Genomic DNA, 24,012 nt, shown 5'->3' with positions numbered 1-24,012 from the left:
CAGACAAGTCCCAGCCCAGAAGCTTCTGTGCCAGTAAAACAGGATGTGCAGCCTTCAGTAAGTGTGTGTGTGTGTGTGTGTGTGTGTGTGAAACAGCACAGAAAGACCCTGAGTTCAAGTGAACAGAATGTTTAACCAATCCCAAAATTTTAATTAACCTTTTCAGACAAAGAAGGCCAGCAGGGACTATTTCCTGGTCACTAGATGCAACTGCTGAAGACAAGCACAGCCAGGCTCCGGGACAGAGGCTCACCCGGTTCCCCGAGGCAAGCCTTGGTTTCTGGGCAGACAGAAGCTAGTCCTCAGTTAACCTTATGATCAAACCAACCATGGAAACCTCACATTTAAGTCAACCAGAATAAAGCTTACAATTTTCTGTAAGTATACTCTGGTCTTTGAAAAACAGAACACAATTCACTAATAACACTAAGAAATACATACATCAGGGTTTTTTCAGGGGAGAGAGGCAGTTAGTTTGGTTTTTGTTTTTTTGATGGGGAAGGAGATTGGGAATAATATACAAGGAAGGAGAATTAGTTGCTGAACATACTAACCAGATAGTTGTACAGGTGAAACCAATGGCTTTTAAAAATACTCTTAGATATTTTAATGTGTGTATTTTTTCACACTTTATTCAAGACATGGTTCTTAAACTCATCCCACAGCTCAAGTTCAATGTGAACCTGCAGAAAAACATACAGGGAGGGGGAAAATAGATATTTAAATGTTATACTCTCATCTGTTAAACTCAAAGGTAGCCAACATAACACGGTCCTTTGTAACCTTAAGTCATCCAATCACAAAAAATCACTCCCCTCAAAAAACACTGTTTTACACTCTGAAACTGACTATTTCAACATACGTGCAAGAGTAAAGCAACTCATTCCAATTCGTCTCAGTCAACCAAGCCAGACACCTCCCATTTCATTTGTGCTTTCATTGAGAAGAGAAGGAATGCAACTGGGCACGAATCAGGCTCTGGCCACCCCACACAAAAATCTCCACAATACCTGGGACCACATGCGAACAACTAAGCAACTGATCCAATAAAGCGCTGCTCTAAGTGGTTTTTCTTAAGAGACGATTTCTGGCTAAGTCTCCCTGAAATACACTAGATTGCAGTCCAACTGCAACTTATCTTAGTGGTATCCTGGTGTTTTTCCTTCCTTAGCAATATACAAAATAATGATGCTTCTGACAACAGATGGCATCTTAGAATGGGTTGGTTACCTTGGGCAGGTTTCTAGGGTGAACCATAACAGTAAACCTCTCAGCCTCTGTTTCCTCATATGGAAAATGGTGACAACAACTTTATCTGATGTGATTGTTGTGATTGTTATGTTAAATTATTAATGAAGTATTCAAACCAGTCTGCACACAGCAAACATTACGCTAACCTGGCACTGACATTATTCCTTCAAGGGTTTTCTGTTGTGATGACAAGTGGCACCACACCACTCACCCACTCCCTCACAATCAGTGACAAAACCGTAAGACAGCTGAACTGGGTTTTAGTCCACAGCACATTCACCTTTTATGGAAAAATAACTGACCATCGTGGAAACTAAAGTTATGACTTTAACCTCTAACTCAGCTCAGTTCAGTCACTCAGTCGTGTCCGACTCTTTGCGACCCCATGGACCACAGCACGCCAGGCCTCCCTGTCCATCACCAACTCCCGGAGTTCACCCAAACCCATGTCCATTGACTTCGTGATGCCATCCATCCATCTCATCCTCTGTCATCCCCTTCTCCTGCCCTCAATCTTTCCCAGCATCAGGGTCTTTTCAAAGGAGTCAGCTCTTCACATCAGGTGGCCAAAGTACTGGAGTTTCAGCTTCAACATCAGTCCTACCAATGAACACCCAGGACTGATCTCCTTTAGGATGGACTAGTTGGATCTCCTTGCAGTCCAAGAGACTCTCAAGAGTCTTGAACACCACAGTTCAAAAGCATTAATTCTTCAGCGCTCAGCTTTCTTTATAGTCCAACTCTCACATCCATACAAAAACCATAGCCTTGACTAGATGGACCTTTGCTGACAAAGTAATGTCTCTGCTTTTCAATATGCTGTCTAGGTTGGTCATAACTTTCCTTCCAAGGAGTCAGCATCTTTTAATTTCATGGCTGCAATCACCATCTGCAGCGATTTTGGAGCCCAAAAAAATAGTCATCAACTGTTTCCACTGTTTCCCCATTTATTTGCCATGAAGTGATGGAACCAGATGCCATGATCTTAGTTTTCTGAATGTTGAGCTTTAAGCCAACTTTTTCACTCTCTTCTTTCACTTTCATCAAGAGGCTTTTTAGTTCCTCTTCACTTTCTGCCATAAGGGTGGTGTCATCTGCATATCTGAGGTCATTGATATTTCTCCCTGCAATCTTGATTCCAGCTGTGCATATTCCAGCCCAGCGTTTCTCATGATGTACTCTGCATATAAGTTAAATAAGCAGGGTGACAATATGCAGCCTTGACGTACTCCTTTTCCTATTTGGAACCAGTCTGTTGTTCCATGTCCAGTTCTAACTGTTGCTTCCTGATCTGCATATAGGTTTCTCAAGAGGCAGGTCAGGGGGTCTGGTATTCCCATCTCCTTCAGAATATTCCACAGTTTATTGTGATCCACACAGTCAAAGGCTTTGGCATAGTCAATAAAGCAGAAATAGATGTTTTTCTGGAACTCTCTTGCTTTTTCCATGATCCAGCGGATGTTGGCAATTCGATCTCTGGTTCCTCTGCCTTTTTTAAAACCAGCTTGAACATCTGGAAGTTCACGGTTCACGTACTGCTGAAGCTTGGCTTGGAGAATTTTGAACATTACTTTACTAGCCTGTGAGATGAGTGCAACTGTGCGGTAATTTGAACATTCTTTGGCATTGCCTTTCTTTGGCATTGGAATGAAAACTGACCTTTTCCAGTCCTGTGGCCACTGCTGAGTTTTCCAAATTTGCTGGCATATTGAGTGCAGCACTTTCACAGCATCATCTTTCAGGATTTGAAATAGCTCAACTGGAATTCTATCACCTCCACTAGCTTTGTTCATAGTGATGCTGCCTAAGGCCCACTTGACTTCACAAGTCACTATGAACAAAGCTAGTATGCTATTAAAACTAGCTGTTAAAACTAAAATTTCTGCTGTTAAACAGAAATTAAATCAGAGCTTTTCAAGTCATCCAGCACTATAATTTAGGTCAGTTGGTTAGTAATTAGTACACCAAATTAACTGAACAAAGTTGCAACATAACAAAAAAAGATGTATCAAATTCTCAGTGACAATCATCTTAGAAACCAGGAGTCCTAGTGACAATTGGTAAGGAGCTATGTACCAAGTCCAGTTTCTGAGCAGAAACATATCCAACCAGGGATATGTTTTTATTCCTTCCTGAAAAGAAATTCCATCAACTCCCATACTAGAGAGAAAAACAACAACAAAAACTTTACAACTCTACAACCCTAAGAAAGGATCGGTATCCAAATATACAAAGAACACACACAAATCAGTAAGAAAAAGAACACCCTACAGAAAAGCAGCAAAAGATATATACACAGAGGGAAACCAGGTAACTGAAAAAAACACATAAAAGCACACTTGACCTCACCAGTAATTAGAAAAATGCCAACACAGACTACAAAAAGATAGCACTGCAAAAAGTTAACAAGCCTAACACCTTAGTGAAAATTGAATGAAGGGAAGGAATTTTCTGTGCCTGTTAGAGGAATATGCACAAATAATTCCATTTACAAAAATACTTCGACAATAACAAAACATACCGCTTTTCATACGTAAGTATGTACTCAAGGACAAAAACAGGCACAGGGATTCTGATGACCTTGAGAGCCTGCCACTCAGACTTCCCTTCAAGAGAGAGAGCGCCGAGAGGAGTGTAAGTAGCTGACAGTCCCAGCTGCCCAGCACCTTCGGGGTCCACTGCAGCACGCTGCATGCTAACTCCAGGCCAACGCCAGAACACAGCCGGTTTTCTAGAGAAGGCCCAGTCCTGCCCAACACACTCTAACAAACCACCTTTGCTCTGGCTGCACTGCAGTCTTAGGCTCCTGGATCTCATCATCTATCACCCTTCCTTCTGTTTTCCTTCACAGGTGTCACATCTGCATCCAACCTGAAGGCTCTGCTGCCTCACCTTCTTCCCTCCTGTGGTCTCAGGCATTTACACCTATGAAACTCCTACACAAGAGTTTCATGTCCATTGAGTCGGTGATGCCAGCCAACCATCTCATCCTCTGTCATCCCCTTTTCCTCCTGCCCTCAATCTTTCCCAATATCAGGGTCTTTTTCCAGTAAGTTGGCTCTATGCCTCAGCTGGTCAAAGTACTGGAGCTTCAGCATCAGTCTTTCCAAAGGATATTCAGGCATGATTTCATTTAGGATTGACTGGTTTGATCTCCTTTCAGTCCAAGGGACTATCAAGAGTCTTCTCTAGCACCACAGTTCGCAAGCATCAATTCTTCCACATTCAGCCTTATGATTCAACTCTCACATCTGTACGTGATTACTGGAAAAACCATAGCTTTGACTATATGGGACCTTTGTCAGCAAAGTGATGTCTCTGCTTTTTAATATGCTGTCTAGGTTTGTCATAGCTTTTCTTCCAAGGAGTAAGTATGTTTTAATTTTATGACAGCAGTCACTGCTCACAGTGATTTGGGCGCCCAAAAGAAAATCTGTCACTGCTTCCATTTTTTCCCCTTCCATTTGCCATTAAGTGATGGGACCAGATGCCATGATCTTAGTTTTTTTTAATGTTGAGTTTCAAACCAGCTTTTTCTCTCTGCTCTTTCACCCTCATCAAGAGGCTCCTTAGTTCCTCTTCACTTTCTGCCATTAGAGTTTTATCATCAGCATATCTGAGGTTATTGATATTTCCCCTGGCAGTCTTGATTCCAGCTCGTGAGTTATCCAGCCCAGCATTTCACATGATGCACTCTGCATATAAGTTAAGTAAGCAGGGTGACAATATACAGCCTTGTCATACTCCTGTCCCAATTTTGAACCAGTCAGTCATTCCATGTCCAGTTCTAACTGTTGCTTCTTGACCTACATACACGTTTCTTACGAGACAGGTAAAATGGTCTGGTATTCCCACCTCTAAGAATTGTCCAGTTGGTTGTGATCTACACAGTCAAAGGCTTTAGCATAGTCAATGAAGCAATATGTTTTTCTGGAAATCCCTTGCTTTCTCCATGATCCAACAAATGTTGGCAACTTGATCTCTGGTTCCTCTGCCTCTTTGAAACACAGCTTATACATCTGGAAGTTCTCAGATCATGTGCTGCAGAAGCCTAACTTGAAGGATTTTGAGCATTGCTTTGCTAGCATTGAGCACAACTGTATGGAAGTTTGAACATTCCTTGGCATTGCCCTTCTTTGGGATTAGAATGAAAAGTAACCTTTTCCAGTCCTAAGTTTTCCAAATTTGCTGACATATTAAGTGCAGCACTTTAACAGCATCATCTTTTAGGATTTTAAACAGCTCAGTTGGAATTCCGTCACCTCCACTACCTTTATCTAAAATTATGCACACGTTATTGTACCCAGAAACAAGGCTTTAAAACAATAAAATTTGGTATCACACGCCTCAAACGTACCTGGAGATGCTTTTAATGACTGAAAAACAAATACAAGTCACTTTGTCTCTGCAGGCCTTACCTTCCTCATCTAAAACACAGGAAGGCTGCACTGAGTGGACACTACAATTTTCTCTCTCACTGCTCTGATGGAGAGAAAATCCAGAAACTTCAAAGAATTATGTCTAGCATGCAATTTTTACAGAATCCTCATATTAAATAAAGAATATGACTAACTTAAACAAAAAAAAAAAAACAAAGAAAAAACAAAATTTGACTTTTTGAAAAAAAGTAGGTGTTTTAGGGTTTACTATCAACATTTCACTTAAATGACATTTTAATTTTACTTAAAAATATTTATCTCAAACATTTTATCAAAACACTTTTTGTCACATTAAAACATTCTATTTTATAAATACTCTGTTTTTTAAAAAATCAACAATAAAAAACATAAAACTCAACCAGAAGATATATGTATTGTTTGATATATGTATTAGTAAAATTTCCAGAACATAAAACAGAAACTGTTAAATTACAACCATTATCCCTAATCAATCCTAGGTGACACGTATTTCCCGTACTTGCTATTTGAGGCTCTAGAGGTGACTCAGCCCAGTTACTGAGCTGGCACTCAATCCCCATTCTTGCCTCAGTTGGGCCTTAACTGCTGCTCCAGAGACTCCCTCTACGGCAAGGTTTTTCCAGCTCTGTTTTAATGTAAATACCAACGGAACACATCCTCCTTAGCAAAGATTACTGTTTTCTACCAGAGTAAGGGGACAAATAGAAGCCTTATTTCTTACTTTAACATTATGCATGGAACCTCTAAAGAAAGGCTCAGAAGAAAGTGAGGGCTAAATTATAAATTAAGTATAACAATTGATATAGCAGAGAGTAAAATATAAAAAGTAAAATAAACTGGAGAAGAATACAGTAATTTGGATAGACTTCGATGTTTCATTTCCAAAGACTAAGAAGATTTTTGTCAATTAAACTGCCCTATAGAACCATAGAACTTTATAACACTAAAGAACTAGGTTTCTTAGAGTAAGCCTAGGGAAAAGAAAAAAAAAAGAAAAAGAAGGAGGAAACGAAAAAGGAATAAGCCTGAGGCTTCCCTGGTGGCTCAGTGGTAAAGAATCCACCTGCCACTGCAGGAGACACAGGTTCAGTCTCTGATGTGGGAAGATCCCACATGCTGCAGAGCAACTAAGTCGGTGCACCATGACTACTGAGCCATGCATGCTCTGGAGCTAGGAGCAGCAACTACCGAACCCACATGCTCAGCTACTGAAGCCCGCATGCCCTAGAGCCCGTGCTGCTCAACAAGAGAGCAGCCTCCATTCACAGCAACTAGAGAAAAGCCCAGGCAGCAACGAAGACCCAGAGAGCCTAAACAAATAAATAAAAATATTTAAAAAAAAAGAAAAGAGTAAGCTTACATTTCTTCAGTACCAATGACTTTCAACACTGCTTTTAAAACAACTCTGCTCTGATGAGCCTCCACCAGCTAACCTTTGGATCACACCCAAGGAAGTACTCATCGCCCAAGGAAGTACAGCAGCAGCAGAGCCTCACTTCAACATGAACTCTCAAACACAAGAACTTGAGAACTGAGAGTAAAAACTCCCTGACTCAGAACACAGTTAATGTGTACTTCACTTTGGCCCAGGGATGGACTCAAGGTTTCTTTCATACTACCCTGAAACTTGAGCTGAACAGGGATATCTATTCCCTCTGGATCTCTGTGTACTTTTCTGCTATAAAAATGTTTTGGACTAGTTCTCTCTCCCAGCCAAGGGTATCTACCTAAATTGCAGCAGGTACCTGTAACTTAAAAGCAATCATCTTCAAGTATCTTTGAATGCATAATTCGCATTCAAATCTACAGCTTCATTATAATCCAGCCTTACCTTTGCAGTAAAGCAGGCAACGCAAGGACCACTACTTGGCAACTAAGTCCTTCAAATGATAACTAAATTAAGACAGCAGAAAATGTTTGCTTAGCATTTGCTGAGTGCCAGGCACTGCACTGGACATTTTACGTGTACTAACTCAGTTAATTTCTTTTCTTGAGGAAGAAGTTCCATTACCTCTACTTTACAGATGAAAGCAAAAAATAAAGAAACCTGCCCAGGGCTGAAACACAATTGTCAAGAGGCACTGCCAAGATCTGAACTTGGGTTTGATGGTTCTCACAACCCAAGCTCACAGTCTGCTCTCCCAAGCTCACAGTCTGCTCTATGTTGCTTCTGAAAGAAGCCTGAAATTAAAAAGATGACTGTGACTGACATAATCACAGGCCACAGTGATGAAAGAACCTGATTCACAATGCAGGAAACAGAGGCTCCTGAGATAAAATGACCAGCTTGACCTTTTTAAACCACCTTCTTAATCACAGAGACAAGGCTCTAGACCTCCCGAGAGACAGCTCTAGGCGCCTCCTACTGCACTGCATCACAAAGGGGATCACACACAGGACTTCTCATCACCCTCACCTCTCATCTGGGTAAACACTGCCTCCAAGTATGCCTCCATCATGAGGGCCTCACCATAACTTATCAATGTTTGGATATCTATAAAATTTATTTTTACAATGAAACTAAAGCAAAGCAAATAATGTGTTCAAAGAGGAAGACAGAATCACCACCAAAAAGAAATGAAAAGCAGGTCAAGATACCCTGAATAGTTCAGGAAAACTATTCTACATTTTATTAATATAAGTCAACTCTGAAAGTGACAGTTGAACCAATGACAACCACAAATTTTCTAATCTGATTAAATATATTGGATTCAATGTTCCAAATACAGGTTGCATGTTTAAAAAGCCATTACCTCAAAAAAATTTACCATTAACATTTCCTCTTCTGTAAGAGTCTTAATTTTACTAGTAGTGAACTGTGATCACTAACTCGGATAGAAGTTGACAATAACAACACATGCTTCAGAAAACAAAGAACTTGAGTCAATCTTAAAATCCCGCCACTGTGTTCCTCTAGTTAGAAGACAACAAAGAGGAAGAGTAGCCCAAACAAGGGATCAAAGAAACACGGAGGCTACCGCTTCTTCCTCTGCACGTTTCTTGGTAAGACCATGGAATTACTTACATTTTTGTATAGAAGAACACTACTAGTTTCAAAACAAATTATGTTTTGCAAATGCAGGAAGTAACTGACCAGAGGCAGGCTAGCATAAGCACTCTTCCCTCTTATTTACTGTATGTTTATTAAATCCTAAAAGAATCCAAAGCCAACTCAGCATATGACATGGCATAAAGTATGAAATAGAGTACGGACAGTCTGGACCCCACACGGGAACAAAGACAAAGTTAAATATATGAAACTGCATTCTGGCCTTTGTTTTTAAACCTACCTGATAAAACTTGTTCACCATTATAAACAAAGATGTTATTTTAACTACCAAGTTCTGATCCAGTGGTCCAGTTTAGGTCTTAATTAGGTAATAAGACATGAATCAGCATTTTAGGATGACCACGCTCGGTCCACTTTGTTCACCATGTGTGAGGCATGACAGAAATGCATCTTCCCTGGACTATACAGGGAATTTCAAGAGGATCTAGTTTCCACCATTTGTTTTTAAAGCTAAATAGGGTCAAGTTGGGAGACTGTGGGTAAACAAACCTGACCTTAAAAAAAAAAAAATCAACATTCTTCCACTCATACATCTTTACAGATAAGTTTTTCTGTTTTTTTTAAAAGTGGCTTCCTGATGAGTTTCATATTCACTAGTCTGTTCATATGGTGGTAAAAATAAATAAACAAACATGCATTCAAAACTCAGGAAGAGAAAAAGAAAAAGCAGTGTAACAATCACAATCTCAATTCCATATTATTCCTAACTTGTACTCGTGGAAAAAAACTAAATCCAGACCTAAAAAAAAATTTGCTTGACATGAAACAAAACTGGTGTGTCATTTCTATTCCAAAATGGAAGTCTCCCCTTCCCTTAGATTTTAAGTTAAATGACAACACATCTTTTAAATAAATAAATAAGTAGTAAAAAGTAAAATCCTACAATTTCCAGCCATGCCTAGGAATTTGTCCCACTGCTCAGAATAGCAAAACAAGGCTTCAAATTATTTTACATCAGTTAGATTCCTTTCCAGATTAAAACAAACACAAAATAGGAAATGTTAACGCCAAGAGCCAATCAACTGACAGTAAGACTATACAGCAAAACATGTGCAGTGTTTCACTGTTTAGAATGGCAGGTCTCTGACAAATTTATGCTTGCCCTTAGTCCACCAAAACTGCAAAGACAGCTCAAAATATGATCCTACCACATGTGCTGCTTCAAAGAGAACAACTCCAAAGAAGTCTGCCTCATTCCTGACAATGCAGAGCTAGGCGTCAACATTTAGAACAATATCAGAAATCTAATTCTTGCTGCTGCCATCAAATATGTACTTATCTTTAGTCACAGCCAACATATTTAAACAAAGCTTTCAAAATGAATGTAACCAAAATGTACCCCAAAACTGACCAACTTACTAAAAGATGTGTACAAGTTGATATGTTTTTTAAATATGTGGGGGAAACTTGGTGAAGAGCTTTGCTTTATGGTCTGTGTATTAAAACAAAGATGGACTTGACCTACAAAATGAAGATAGGGTCAACTGTAACCAAAAAACAGTATGCTTCCCCTGGTGGCCAACCGAGGAATGGAGAAGGCATGCACAGGGGAGAAGCAGCCTGGCCTGGGAGTCCCGTCCTGTCGCTCTTATAAATGAGAAGTGACGACCAAAAAAGGAAGACGTGGGGGAAGGGGAAACTATAGGAAGACTAACCGAAGTTTAAAAGGAATACAAACCTGGGCGTCATACTACAGATACTTTATGAGATTTAAATCATCAACAGGCCAAAACTATAGAAAGCAAATGCGGGAAAGGTCATTTATTTCCAGAGAATCCAACAGCTCACTCAGGGATGCCTACGTATCTTCACTTCAAAGAACACCCAGAGTTTCATACCTTAATAACAGCTTAAGAGCAATCGCCTTTTTCAAGGGCTAGATCCTTGCAATTTTCTGCAGTCTTGTTTCCAAGGAAAAGCATTTATGCATTTATTCTCTCAAATAAACTCGTGGTGTAACCTACATAGAGAACCACCAGTTCTAAAGCCCTCCAACCAGGAGGACTGTTAACTCCAGTTCCACAAGGTTCTCTTTTGAATTTGATTTCTGAAATAAAACCCACGTCCTTTCAAACATTTTCCACGCCAACAATCTTTAAAGACAGTCTTATACGGAGACAAGCTAGAATCTCACTGACGAATTCCTTTGTCTGGAAGGATTTTTCTGGTACTTTGAATTTGCCTGCGCACAGAAGAGCAGCAAGGGTAACAAATGTTCCAAGCAAGGGGGTTGGGGTGCCTTGGAGGTGTTAGGCTAAAGCTTTCTGAGGGTTCTAACCTTTCACAACCTCTTCCTTTAAAACAAAACAAACAAACAAAAAAAGGAAATAACACACACAAATAGGTCCTTAAAATCAAACTGCCACCAGCAAGCCTCTCTTCCCCAGGCAGGCGCCTTCTGGGAAGCACACTTCTTTTACTAACTGGTTTTGGGGGGAATCTCAGGACGGGAGGGGAGTCGGGGGCAGGCAGGAGCCCGGGAGCCGGCAGGAGAGGGCACGCGGGGAAACCTTCCGCAGGGGAGAGGCGGGTCCGAGGCCGTCCCGAGCCCCAGGGCGCTCGCAGGAAGCTAAGTCTCCGGCGCGCGACCACCCCCGCCCGGCCCCGGCGCGGCTCGCGCGGACCGGGGACGCCGGAACCCCGGGCCAGGTGGCCAGGTGTGGCCGGCGCGCCGCCGCCTCGCGTTCGACCCGCCCGGGCGACCCTCGGGCCTCCCCGGGGTGGGGGGTGGGGGGCCCGGCCCGCCGGCAGGACACACTGGCGCGAGCGTCTCCCCGCGGACGGCAGGACCCACACCCACAGAAAGAAAAGTTGTCCGAGGCCGTCCGCCCCCTCGGGTCGCCGGCCGGCCGGCCAGCCGACCGGCCCGGGGCGCTACTCACCGGGGTCGAAGTCGGGCACCACCGCCTGGTACTGGGGTCCGACCCGCATGCCGCCGCCACCTGCGGGAAAAGCAGAGGGGGGCGGTCAGCGCGCGGACCGGCGGGCGGGCGCGGGGGCGGCGCGGGCGGCTGCCACCTACCGTGCTCCTCGTCGCTGGACGAGCCGGAGCTGCCTTCCTCCCAGGAGTTGCTGCTGCTGTTGCCATTGGGCGCCGCCGCCGCCGCCAAACTTTTATTCTGCCCATTATTGGGGGCGGCGGCGGCCGAGGCGGAGGCGGCGGCGGAGGCGGCGGCGGCCGAGGAGGCGGCGGCGGCCGAGGCGGCGGCGGCGGCCGAAGCGGCGGCGGCGGCCGAGGCGGCCGCGCTGGACGCGTTGTTCCTCCCTCTCCGCTTCCCTGAGACCTCGGGGCCCTTCTCCACCATGGCCGGCATCGGCGGGGGGCCCGAGCCGGGCGAAAGTGACGGGGGACCCCGCGGCTCCTGAGGAGGCGGGGGTGGGGGTGGGGGGTGCGCCGGGCCGAGGGAGGGGGTGCGGGCGGGCGCGGCCTGAGCCTGCGGGCGCGAGTTGGGGCTGAGGTGGCCCTGGCGGGCGGAGCGCGGAGCCGCTTCAGGCCCCCCGGCGCCGAGCCCAGCGCAACTTTCGCTCTCCTCGCCGCCCGCACTTCACTGGCTCTAACTACTCCGGGAGCAGCGAGCGGGAGGGGAGGGGGGCGGGGCCTGAGCCAGCAGTGAGGTGAGGCGGGGGGGAAAGCCGCGCGCAGCCCAACCCGGCGCGGAGAGGGAGTGGCTCCGCCCCCCGCGCACCCCCATTGGCTCTCGTGCGATTTGGACGGCGAGCCGCAGCCCAGTTGGCTGCGCGCAGCCGTCCGTCCGAGGGGCCGGGGCGGGAGAGCGGGGAGGGGGGTGGCGCCAGGCTTCCGTTGGTCAGGTTCGGTTGACGCGTATCGCCCGCTGTACGTGGTTTGAGGTTTGCCGTCTCTCTACGCCCCATGATCCATCTCTCTAGGCAATAGCGAGGAGTTAGCCGCCCTCCCCGCCCCCTCCTTCTGCCGGCACCCCCCCCCCGCCCCGCTTCCCCTGAGCGCACCCCACCCCACCTCGCGGCCCCGACCCCTGCGTTCCCCGGAGGGCTCCGCCGAGAGCCCCACCGGTTTCCTGAAGGGAAACACGCGCGACGCAAGAGAGGAGACCGAAGGCGAGGTCGGGACTACTTTCCCCCTCGCGCGGAGGACTACCTCTCGCAGTTTGAATGGGTTCTTATACAAAGAAGGGAAACTAATTGGAAGAAACTAATTGCGGCCCCGCGGTTCCCACGGGGTTTTGGGGGGGGTGTCTCAGCGCTGGGGGCAGCGCCGGTGCAGGGGGACAGAGTTCCCAGGTGGCAGTGTCTCCTGGAGTCGGAGGAGGCAGTGTGGGTGCTCGGGGTGCGGGGTGGGGTTTTGGTGGGGCTTTCTGCTAATTGGGGGGTGGGGGGACGTTGGAAGTCGCCGCAGTCGCCCGAGTTTCGGGGCGCCGCCGCGCCTGCGAGGCCGGAGGATAGGGTCCTGAGCTGGGGCCCTGCCCGGACGCAGAGTCGGGGCGCGGGGTCGGACCAGATGGCCGTTTGGAGAGCTGTGAAGGGGCCGGATTGTCCCCGGGGGGGAGGGGAGGGGAGCCCTTAGAAAACGGGGACGGGGGGCTTACAGAAACGGGCTGGGGGGTCCAAGAAGGGTAAAGGGGGCAGTAGCCGTTTTCATCCTAAGCCCTCGGTAGGGGGAGGAGGGTCAACTTCCTCTGAGGCAAGAGCCACTTTTCCGGATCTGCCGCCTGCCCGGCCTCCGCCGCTCCACCCTGGGCACCCCGGTGAGGAAACGCTCGACCCAGGCCAAAACATCCTCGCCCTGGACAGTTGACCAGTGGGCCCAGGGGCTGCTTTTATAGCTGTGAGGGGTGGATGGGAGAGTGTGTGACCCCCCCCTACCCCCCCCCGGTCTGTATCTGCCCCACCCCCACCGATTCCTCCAAACAACGAGCGCTCTTCACACATAATCGGAGGCAATCGGAGGCGAGAGAAGGTCTACAAATGAAAAAAAAATTTTTTTTATTTTATATGCAGCGGATGGCTGTTTTTTAAGTTACTTCGAACCTGCGCTTAATATGGGGACAGTTTACACCAGCTCTGGTTATAAATAGCTACAGGGAGAGATCTGGAGTTTGATGGTTTTAAAAGCCTGAATAAATAAGCAGGATGTTCTCCTCCACGTTTTCTGCAGAATGGACCATCATTATTACTTCAATGAAGTGACCACTTTCACTTCTGCCCAAATGGGCTGTAAGAAAAGGCACTGTGCCCTCACCATGGAGGAGACGTGCCCTCACCGAGTTCAGGGTCTCAACTCCTGGATTCCCCTTAAAAGGACACCCGTTTCCTTCGAGAGCCCAGGTGGTGCAGGTGTGTGCCCCCCCGATAACTCCCCACCAGCCGCAGTGGGAGGATACAGGCAGCAAAGCCAAAGGTTAGGAACCAGAAGTGGCCTTCACACCTGGCTGAGGACTGTGACTCATCTCCAGGAGAGCACTGCATGAGAAGTGAGGTTGAGAACACTGCCCTGCTCACTTGGTGTCTATGGAGCTTTACTACCAGACTCTGGAGAGATTAGCCTTCGAGGGCACATGGCTGATGTTGAGTCATTTATTAGGGCCACAGGGAAGACACAGGATGTGGGGTCACCAGTCCCACCTATACCAAACCCCAAGGTTGGAGCTACTTCCTAGCTGGGTAATGACAGTGGATACATCACTGGGCCTTCCAGCCAGTCACTTTTTTCAACAAATATATAACAGCTAACATGTACCAAGCCCAGTTCTAGTTTGACCCTGAAGTCACACAGAATGCCATACTGGCCTTGACCCTTTCAGCTTCCTGGTCTATAAAACACAAATAACAGTACTTACCTCCTAGCCTGGTGGATTTTTACAAATTCCATCTCCCCATCCCCTCTCCTTCCACCTGAAGCAACCCTGCAACCGAAAGGAAAGCCCCTTTCCTGCCCCTGCCTATTGTTGGGGGGCAGGCAAGGGGGCCCACATATAGCCCTTCTGATTGGGAATTTGTGATGTCAGACTTCAAGCAGGCACTCCACAGAGTCAGCAGCCCTCCCATGTTTTCTGGGGACACTCTCCCCACCCTCTGAGACTAAGATTTCACACCCTCTTCCCTCTCCTTATGCACCTCCCACAACCCTTCTGCCCTCAGTCCCAGCAAATGACCTCACCTCATTTCTTCAGTGAGAAAAACTGAATCCATCAGATGGAATCTCTCATCTTCCAGTCCCCAAACTGACACATCTCCCTACCTGGCATCCACCTCCCCCTCAGGCTTTCCCACCCCTATCTTGATCTCAAGCACCCACCTCCTGCTGCCCTCCCGTTGCTGCTCTCCTGTACCATCAGCCTCTCTCTCTTTTCCCTTGGGTACCATGTTCCAAAAAGGAGGCAGGAGGGGAGAGGGAGCTCACCATTGTTCCCAAGCCCTCTTCTGCCTACTCTCCCCACCCCCCATAGAAAACTCCAGAGACTAGTCTAAACCTGCCTTCTCCACTCCCTCCCTTCCCAGTCTCTCCCCACCCCATCCCAGCAGGGATTTATCCCTACCCTTGACTATTGCTAAGGTCACCCACAAGCTCCCTCCTGCCCAATCCGGCGGTCACTTCCTCTTCTCAGTGCACTTCTCAGCAGCACCTGGGTCTGCCACTCCTCCCTTGGGAAATTCCCTCACTTCCCTGGACCTTGGTCCTCCTCCTCCTCCTTCACAGACCACTCCCCCCTCAGCCCCCTTTGCAGCTTCCACCCTCTCCTTCCGACTTGTAGGTATTGGGGTTCCTCCTGGACCCCCTTCTCTGTGCCTGGTGTATCGTAGGAACTCATTAAATATTTGTTGAGTGAAAAATAATGATAGGGAACACAGGCTGCCCGTGCGTGCACAGAGCAGGAGCCAAGCCCAGTGAGGAAAGGGTTCCTGGCACAGGTGAGGTCTGACGGAGACAACGTTTTCGAAATACACCCTTGAGGAGGACCTTGGGTTTTGTCAGCCCAGCATCTCCCAAGAGGCAGCCCATGCGCACCACCCCTCTCCCAGCTGTTGGCTTGGGGCTTCCCCATCTCTGACCAGGACGTGACCCAGGTCTGGCCAATCAGAAGGCCCCAGAACTCTGGCTGCAGTGATTGGCTCCACAAGGGCACATGACCTGGTCAGGCCAATCAAGGCTCTCGCCTGAACTTTTTCTTGGAGCTCTCAAGGAGGAAGGGATCTCACTCCCTGAAATCAGGACCCAAGGCTGTAAAGCCTAGAACTTCCAAGGCCAGGCCAGGGATGGCACAGGCGAGACGGGCTGCGGGGCCAGAAGCTGGAGAAGGCACTTGCCCTGCAAGGGCTCGCTCGCCCACGCCAGTCCAGGCCCTGTTCCCTGAAGCTCTTCTTACACCCCCAGTCTATGCAGAAAGGCCAGTTGAGTCTGATACAATCTTCTGACCTGTCCCCACTGCTCATGCCCCGTAAGCCAGGCCTGAAACCCTGGCTTTTTAAATAGAGCCATTGGAGATCCTGAGATAGAGAGATTAGAGATCCTGCTACAACTCATAGAATCCTGAATAATACAAAAAAGTAACCACTAACCCAATGCAGAAGGAGAGAACGGATATGCTGTGCTCTGCTTAGTCACTCAATCATGTCCGACTCTTTGCGACCCCGGGGACGGGAGCCCCCCAGGCTTCTCTGTCCCTGGGGATTATCCAGGCAAGAATACTGGAGGGGGTTGCTGTGCCCTCCTCCAGGGGATCTTCCCAGGTTGGGAAGACCTGGGAATCGAACCCAGGTCTCCCGCATGCTGGCAGAGAAAGAGCACCTTCTCTCCTGTGAAAGGCTTAAAGATAATAGCTAATGTCTTCAGGTATATAACTCTGCCTGGTTCTGCTCTTGAGGTAGAGATCTTGGGTTCTTTTAATTCACCCAGTAATCCCATGGGGCTCATCCATGCCTTGTAGGTAAAGAAACTGAGGCACCTAGAGGTAAAGACATCTGTCTGAACCACATGGCCCCACGTGCCCCACAGCAGGTCTCAGCCACAGAGCCATGCAAGCCACATGCCTCACCAGAGACCTAGGAAGGCAGGGAGGATGAAGTTTGAGGATGTGGGTAAAAGACCTTGTTTGATTCTACACATACCGTGTGAGCATGCCTGCGTGCGTGCTCAGTCATGTCTGACTCTTTTGCAACCCGCTGGTCTCCTCTGTCCATAAGATTTCCTAGGCAAGAATACTGGAGTGGGTAGCCGTTTCCTTCTCCAGGGGATCTTCCCAACCCGGGGATCTAACCTTCATCTCCTGCGTTGGCAAGGGGATTCTTTACCAACTGCACCATCTGGCAAGCCCTCTGATTCTACACACAGTGTTTATAATTGTTTTTTAAATATTTATTTCATTTATTTGTATATCTGGCTGCCCGGTCCCCAGTTGCAGCACGCAGCATCTTCGATCTTCGTTTTGGGACCTTTCAGTAACGGCATGTGACCTCTTAGTTGTGGCACATGGCATCTAGTTCCTTGACCAGGGATCAAACCCTGGGCCCTGGTTTGATTGCAAGCATGTTGTCTTGGCCACTGGACCACTAGGGAAGTCCTGTGTTTATAATTCTTACTGCTACTCTTTCTTTTTTTAGTTTTAGTATTATTGTTAGATGGTTTGTTAGAAATTTGCTAGGCAAGGAATAGCTTCTACAAAGCTGGAGCCAGGAAGAAGGGTGTATGCTGGGCTGTGGCAGAAAAACAGCCAGAAGCCAGTCCTGGGAAGGTTCATTCCCCCAGAAGACTCTTAAGAAACTGAGACTCCAGGCAAAAATTTTAGCTATCCTAGGAGTTCTTGCCTGGAAAATCCCATGGACGGAGGAGCCTGGTGGGCTCCAGTCCATAGGGTCGCTAAGAGTCCGGCACAACTGAGCAACTTCACTTTCACTTTTCACTTTCGTGCATCGGAGAAGGAAATGGCAACCCACTCCAGTGTTCTTGCCTGGAGAATCCCAGAGACGACGGAGCCTGGTGGGCTGCTGTCTATGGGGTCGCACAGAGTCGGACACGATTGAAGCGACTTAGCAGCAGCAGCAGCAGGAGTTCTTAACCTGTAACCCGTGGATAGAGCTCAGGGGTACCATGAGCCCCTGGAGGGTAGTTACAGGTTTATTTAAATGAACCTCTAACTGAAATCTATCATTTTCTTCAATTATGAATGTAGGCGATATTAGCAATGGCTAGGGCTCTGTCTACCCATAGAAATCATGATACTGTCTCATCACATTACGTGTTGGAGAGATCTCAGAACAGTGTGTACACTCAGTTCCAAAATCACAGCAGATATTAGACCTGCCTCCAGATTTTGTTACTTAAATGTGTTAATAACTGAAGAAAAACTCAAAATGGATCATATACCTAACTGTAAGAGCTAAAACTATAAAACTCTCAAGAGAAAACTCAGGAGTAAATTTTCATTTCACAAGGAGAGACTTAGAGTTAAGCACAGACTTTTTCTTTTTTTTTTTTAAGCACAGACTTCTTAAACACAGTTCCAAGAGCATAAGGAACAAAAAGGAAAAAATAGATAAATTGGACTTCATCAAAATTTTAATATTTTGTTTTTCTTTTACAAATGATACTATCAATAAAGTTAAAGACAGTCCACACAATGGGAGACGATATTTATAAATCATACCTGGTAAAGGGTTTGATCTAGAATATGTAAGGAATTTTCACAACTCAGTAATAAAAGATGAATAAGCCAATTTATTTATTTATTTATTTTTGACTGTGCTGGGTCTTCGTTGCTTTGCAGGCTTTTCTCTAGTTGTGACAAACAAGGGCTCCTCTCTGGTTACGACGTGCGAGCTTCTCTCTGTGGTGGCGTCTCTTGCTGTGGAGCAGGGCTCTAGGGTGGAGCGCTTCAGCAGCCGTGACACTGGCCTCCAGAGCACAGGCTCAGTAGCTGTGGTGCCCGGCCTGGCTGTGCCACGGCATGTGGAATCTTCCCAGATCAAAGACTGGGAAAACCCGTGTCTCCTGCACTGGCAGGTGGATGCCTTACCACTGAGCCACCAGGGAAGACCTAAACCAATTTTAAAATGGATAAAAGTATCTAAACGTTTCTGTGAAGAAGATATACAAATGGTCAATAAGCACATAGAAAGATGCTCAGCAATAGCCACCAAGGAAATGATAATCAAAACTGCAATGAGATAGCACCAGGTATCCATCCCATAGGATGGCTATCATGAAAAAAGAGTAGTGATAACAAGTATTTGGGAGGAGGAGGAAACGTTGAAACCCTCATACACTGCTGGCGGAAATGTGAAATGATGCAGCTGCTTTGAAAAATAGTCTGGCAGTTCCTCAAAAAGTTAAACATAGAGTTACCATGCAACCCACCAATCCTACTTTTAGGTATATAACCAAAAGAATGAAAACATACACCCACACAAAAGCTTGTGCACAAATGTTCATAGTGGTGTTATTCACAATAGTCACAAAGTGGAAACAAGGACTCCCCTGGTAGTCCAGTGGTTAGGAATCCACCTTCCAAATAAAATGTCATGTCAAAAAAAAGCAAAAAGAATCCACCTTCCAACGTGGGGGACACGGGTAGGATCCCCGCTTGGGGAACTAGGCAACCAAGCTCACACACTGAAGCTAGAGAAGTTCACGAGCCACAGAGAAGACCTAGCACAGCCAAAATAAAAGGGAATAAAAAGTGGAAACAGCGTAAAGTTCATCAACTGACGAACGGTTAAACAAAACGTGGTCTATTCATAAGACGGAATTTTTTTTAACTTTATTATATAATTAATTTTTTTTGGCATCGTCACCACATGTGGGATCTTAGTTCCCCCATCAGGAACTGAACCCGTGGCCCCTGCAGTGGAAGCACAGAGTCCTAACGACTGGACCACCATAAGATGGGATATTATTCAACCATAAAAAGGAAAAAATAGACACATGCTACAATATGAATGAGACTTGGAAACATTATGTAGGATGAAAGAAGCCAGTCACAAAAGAGCACATGTTATGTGATGCCATTTATAGAAAATGCCCAGAATTGACAAATGAATAGAGACAGAAAGAAGAATGCAGGTAGCCAAGGGCTGGGAGAGGAGGGCGCTAGGGAGTGAAATGCTGGGTGTGGGGTTTCTGTCTGAGGTGATGAGATGTTCTCAAACTGCTGGTACTGCTGGTCCCAGACTCTGACTATACTAAAAACCATTGAATTGTACAGGTTTCCCAGGTGGCGCAGTGGTAAAGAATCGGCCTACTCATGCCAGGAGATGCCAAAGATGGAGGTTTGATCTCTGCTAATTGTGTCCGACTCTTTGCGACCCCATGGACTGGAGCCCTCCAGGCTCCTCTGTCCATGAGATTCTCCAGGCAAGAATACTGGAGTGGGTTGCCATTTCCTCCTCCAGGAAATCTTCCCAACCCAGGGATCAAACCTGTGTCTCCTGCATGGGCAGGCGGACTCTTTACCACTGACCTGCCTGGGAAGTCCATGGGGTGGCAAAGAGTCGGCCACGACCGAGCAACTGAGGGCACACACACACACTGAACTGTACACTTGAAATGGGTACATTTTATAGTTCATAAGTGCTTTCAGTAAAGCTGTTTTCAGTCAAGCCTCTCCGCTGGGCCTGGAGGTCTCAGGTCTGGCTCCCCGCACTGGCCTCCTCTGGGATGCCAGGGCCAGCATAGTGACTACAGGAAGGGCCCCTTAGGTCCTGTCTTGCAACTCCCTGCTGGGTCAGGTCCCCGCTGTGCAGTCTGTCAGCCCCCAGGTGGAGTCTTGCAGCCTCGACCCTTCCATTACAATAGAGGTCAGAGGCCCAGTCGGAGCCTGCCATCAGGGAAGGACTCAGGAGCAGAAGTACCAGGGCCAGGTCCTTCTTGCCCTGTTCCTGCCACCCTTCCTTCAAGTAGCCTCAGGAATATGTCCCTCTTTATCTAAAAAGCCTCCCCAAGAGGCTTGGGAGATGGCCACAGGCCTGGGGTAAGTGGCAGGGGGGAGCACAGGCTACAGGCCTGTGGAGGGTCAGCTGAGACAGACCCCATCCCCAGGCCTGCAGGTAGCCACGGGGAGTGTTATCACTGGAGCTCAAAGGCCCTGCAGCCCCAGGTCTGTCTCGTTTCCCCACTTTGGGGGACCTCTGCCTTCCTGGGGTTGCTTGGGGCATGCCGCTCCCACCAGGCCACATGGCCCACTGCGTCCTATCTCAGCTCACGGGTCACCTCCTCCAGGGAGCCCTTGTGCCCTCCCTGACCACCTGAGGCCCCTGTCCCAGCCTGGGTCCCTGTGATCCTGCTTCCTGGCACCAGTCACGGTGATAACCACCTTGTGCGGCCCTGTGTTTCTCTCCTTCTGGAAAGTAAGCTCCATGAGGCCACTCTTGGTCTGAGGGCCTCACGCACAGCAGGGTTCATTAAATCACCTCTGCTAAGTGTCCTGGGGTCAGTCTGGGATGTTTCGACAAAACCCAAGTCAGAGTGTAAACGTGTCGCCGTGCAATAAACACTGAGCATGTGTGGCTTCCCAGGTAGCCCCGCAGCTGGCAGATGCCAGCTTTCAGGCTGCCGCCAGCTGTACCCAGACATTTAGACACTCAGAGACAGGGTGTCTCTCGTCTAGAAACCGCCTTCCAGTGTGTGGTTTCCTGTCCGAGGACACACCCCTTATCTACAGGAGGGACACTGGGAGTTAGCTACTCCTCCCCACCCCAACTCCATGGGATGCTGTGGCAGAAAAAGGCAAACCTGGTAAAGTCCCCCTGAGACAGACGGACACACGGACGGGGAGACAGATGGCCCTGGCAGGTGATGTGGGAGTGATGGGTCCTGGAGACAGGTCACTGCCTCAGGTGTCAGGCTCAGGGGAGCCTTGCGGGGTCTTCTCCTGGGCAGGGCAGCTCAGGATACCTGGGCAGTTCCTCCTCCCTCCCAGCTTGAATGTGTGTCGGACACCATCCCTTTGCCCCAGGACATCCAGACAGTGTGTGTATGCTCAGTCTCTCAGTCCTACCCAACTCTTGGAGACCCCATGCACTGTAGCCCGCCAGGCTCCTCTGTCCATAGGCTTTCCCAAGCAAGAATACTGGAATGGGTTGCCATTTCCTCCTCCAGGGAATTCTCCCCACCCAGAGACTGAACCCGAGTCTCCTCTCTCTCTTGCATTGGCAGGCAGATTCTTTACCACTGCACTACCGGGGAAGTCCCAGGACAGCCGGAGACCTGGAACCTGCCTTCCCAATTCGCAACCCCCAGGCTTCCTGCTGAGGATACAATTCAAAGCCTCCTCAGCAAGCTCCAGGCCCTGGGTGGGTATGGGTCTCCCCTCCCGCCCTCTGATCCCTGCCCACCCTCTCACCTCCTCTGGGACTGTGCACAGGCTGTTCCTGGCCTGGAGCCCCCGCCCCCTGTCGCGCTGCCGTCACCTCCTGGGAGCCTTCCCACCTCCCACCTCCAGCAGCCAAGGCGGCCTCCCGCAGGCCCTCAGCTTTATCTCAGTGAGAGTTGCGGCTCTTTGTTCTCATGTGTTATCACGCACTCACTGGACTCCACCTTGGCACCAGGACCTGTCTGTCTGTCCTGCTCACAGCGTGCTCCGGCCCTGGCCGGTGCCTGGCCTAGAAGAAAATATACCTCCAGATCCTCCTCGTGGCACCCACGTGCGGTGGGGGGCTGTTGAGGGTGGTGTAGGTGAAGGTAAGGCCGGAAGAAGACCCCTCACCACTTGCAGGAAGGGCTACCGTGGCCCAAGGGCGGGGCTCAGCAGAAGCCTCTCCTTGGTCCTTCCACCCTTTCACCAGCCTTTCTCCCTCTGGCCCAAGCATCTGTCTGTTTTTTTTCTTAATTAAAAAAAATTTATTTTATTTTTTCTAATGGCAGAAAGAGAAGAGGAACTAAAGAGCCTCTTGATGAAGGTGCAAGAGGAGAGTGAAAAAGCTGGCTTAAAACTCAACATTCAGAAAACAAAGATCATGGCACCCGGTCCCATCACTTCATGGCAAATAACAGATGGGGAAAAAGTGGAAGCAATGATAGATTTTATTTTCTTGGGCTCCAAAATCACTGCAGATGGTGACAGCAGCCATGAAATTAAAAGACGCTTGCTCCTGGGAAGAAAAGCTATGAAAAACCTAGACAGCATATTAAAATGCAGAGACATTACTCTGTCGACAAAGGTCCATCTAGTCAAAGCTATGGTTTTTCCAGTAGTCATGTACTGGATGTGAGAGGTGGACCATAAGGAAAGCTGAGTGCCAAAGAATTGATGCTTTTGAACTATGGTGTTGGAGAAGACTCCTGAAAGTCTCTTGGAGAGCAAGTTCAAACCAGTGAATCCTAAAGGAAATCAACCCTGAATAGTCATTGGGAGTTGGAATATTCACTGATGCTGAAGCTAAAGCTCCAATACTTTGGCCACCTGATTTGAAGAGCCAACTTAGTGGCAAAGACTCTGATGCTGGGAAAGATAGGGCAGGAAGACAACAGGGCAACAGAGGACGAGACGGTTGGATGGCATCATGGACTCAATGGACATGAGTTTGAGCAAACTCCGGGAGATAGTGGAGGACAGGGAAGCCTGGAGTGCTGCAGTTCATGGGGTTGCAAAGAGTCAAACACAACTGAGCAACTGAACGAGGACAAGGATTTTTTTTTTCTAGCGGCATCACACAACTTGTGGGATTTTAGTTCCCAGACCAGGGATTGAATGCAGCCCCTCAGCAGTGAGTGCAGAGTCCCAACCACTGGACCACCAGGGAATCCCCCTGAACATCTGTCTTGCTGATCTCTGTCTTCCCACTGGCCTAGAACACATGGGCCTCAGTGAAAATTAGGGGTTCTGATGCGTGGCCCCGGAGGAAGGCGTCCTTTCAAGCAAGGGCACAACTCAATAGTGTCGGGCCAATTTACCAAACACCCGGCATTTTCAGAGCCAGGGGAGAAATGGGGCAGACCTGGGGCAGCCCCACCCCATCTCCAGGGTGCAGCCTCCACCTGTTCAGACACCCCTCTGAGGAGCAGGTGAAGCCTGTCCCCGAGGGCTGCCTCAGAAATCTCAGGAAGCCTTCGAAGGAATGGAATGATGGTCGGTGGAGCCCATTCACTCACCTTCAGTCTTGCCCCAGAAAAGAAAAGAAAGTGAAGTTGTTCAGTCGTGTCCAACTCTTTGCTACCCCATGGACTGTAGCCTACCAGGTTCCTCCATCCGTGGGATTTTCCAGGCAAGAGTACTGGAGTGGGTTGCCATTTCCTTCTCCAGGGGATCTTCCCGACCCAGGGATCAAACCCGGGTCTCCAGCATTGCAGGCAGATGGTTTACC

At 48.0% G+C, this 24,012-nt stretch overlaps 1 protein-coding gene across 2 annotated transcripts in view; it reads right to left on the bottom strand.

Annotated features, from left to right (window-relative positions):
* RCOR1 (REST corepressor 1) overlaps positions 1–12,266 on the bottom strand; it is a 124,283-nt gene extending 112,017 nt beyond the window's left edge. Inside the window, exons 1-2 of one of the 2 annotated variants that reach the window (XR_008705630.1) lie at positions 11,762–12,266; positions 11,622–11,681 (exon numbers count right to left, since the gene is read on the bottom strand). Coding sequence is in view for 1 of the 2 variants with exons in the window: in XM_055556637.1 (XP_055412612.1) it covers positions 11,622–11,681; positions 11,762–12,053 (352 nt within the window). In the remaining variant the exon portion in view is untranslated. The remainder of the gene's footprint in view (positions 1–11,621; positions 11,682–11,761) is intronic. The other variant, XM_055556637.1, reaches the window with a different exon arrangement.
* Between the last annotated feature and the right edge of the window lie 11,746 nt (positions 12,267–24,012).

The sequence above is a fragment of the Bubalus kerabau genome, chromosome 19 (genome assembly GCF_029407905.1).
Source record: "Bubalus kerabau isolate K-KA32 ecotype Philippines breed swamp buffalo chromosome 19, PCC_UOA_SB_1v2, whole genome shotgun sequence".
Lineage (NCBI taxonomy): Eukaryota > Metazoa > Chordata > Mammalia > Artiodactyla > Bovidae > Bubalus > Bubalus kerabau.
The sequence above is the reverse complement of the archived record's forward strand: the minus strand, read 5'-3'. Positions and strand labels throughout refer to the sequence as shown.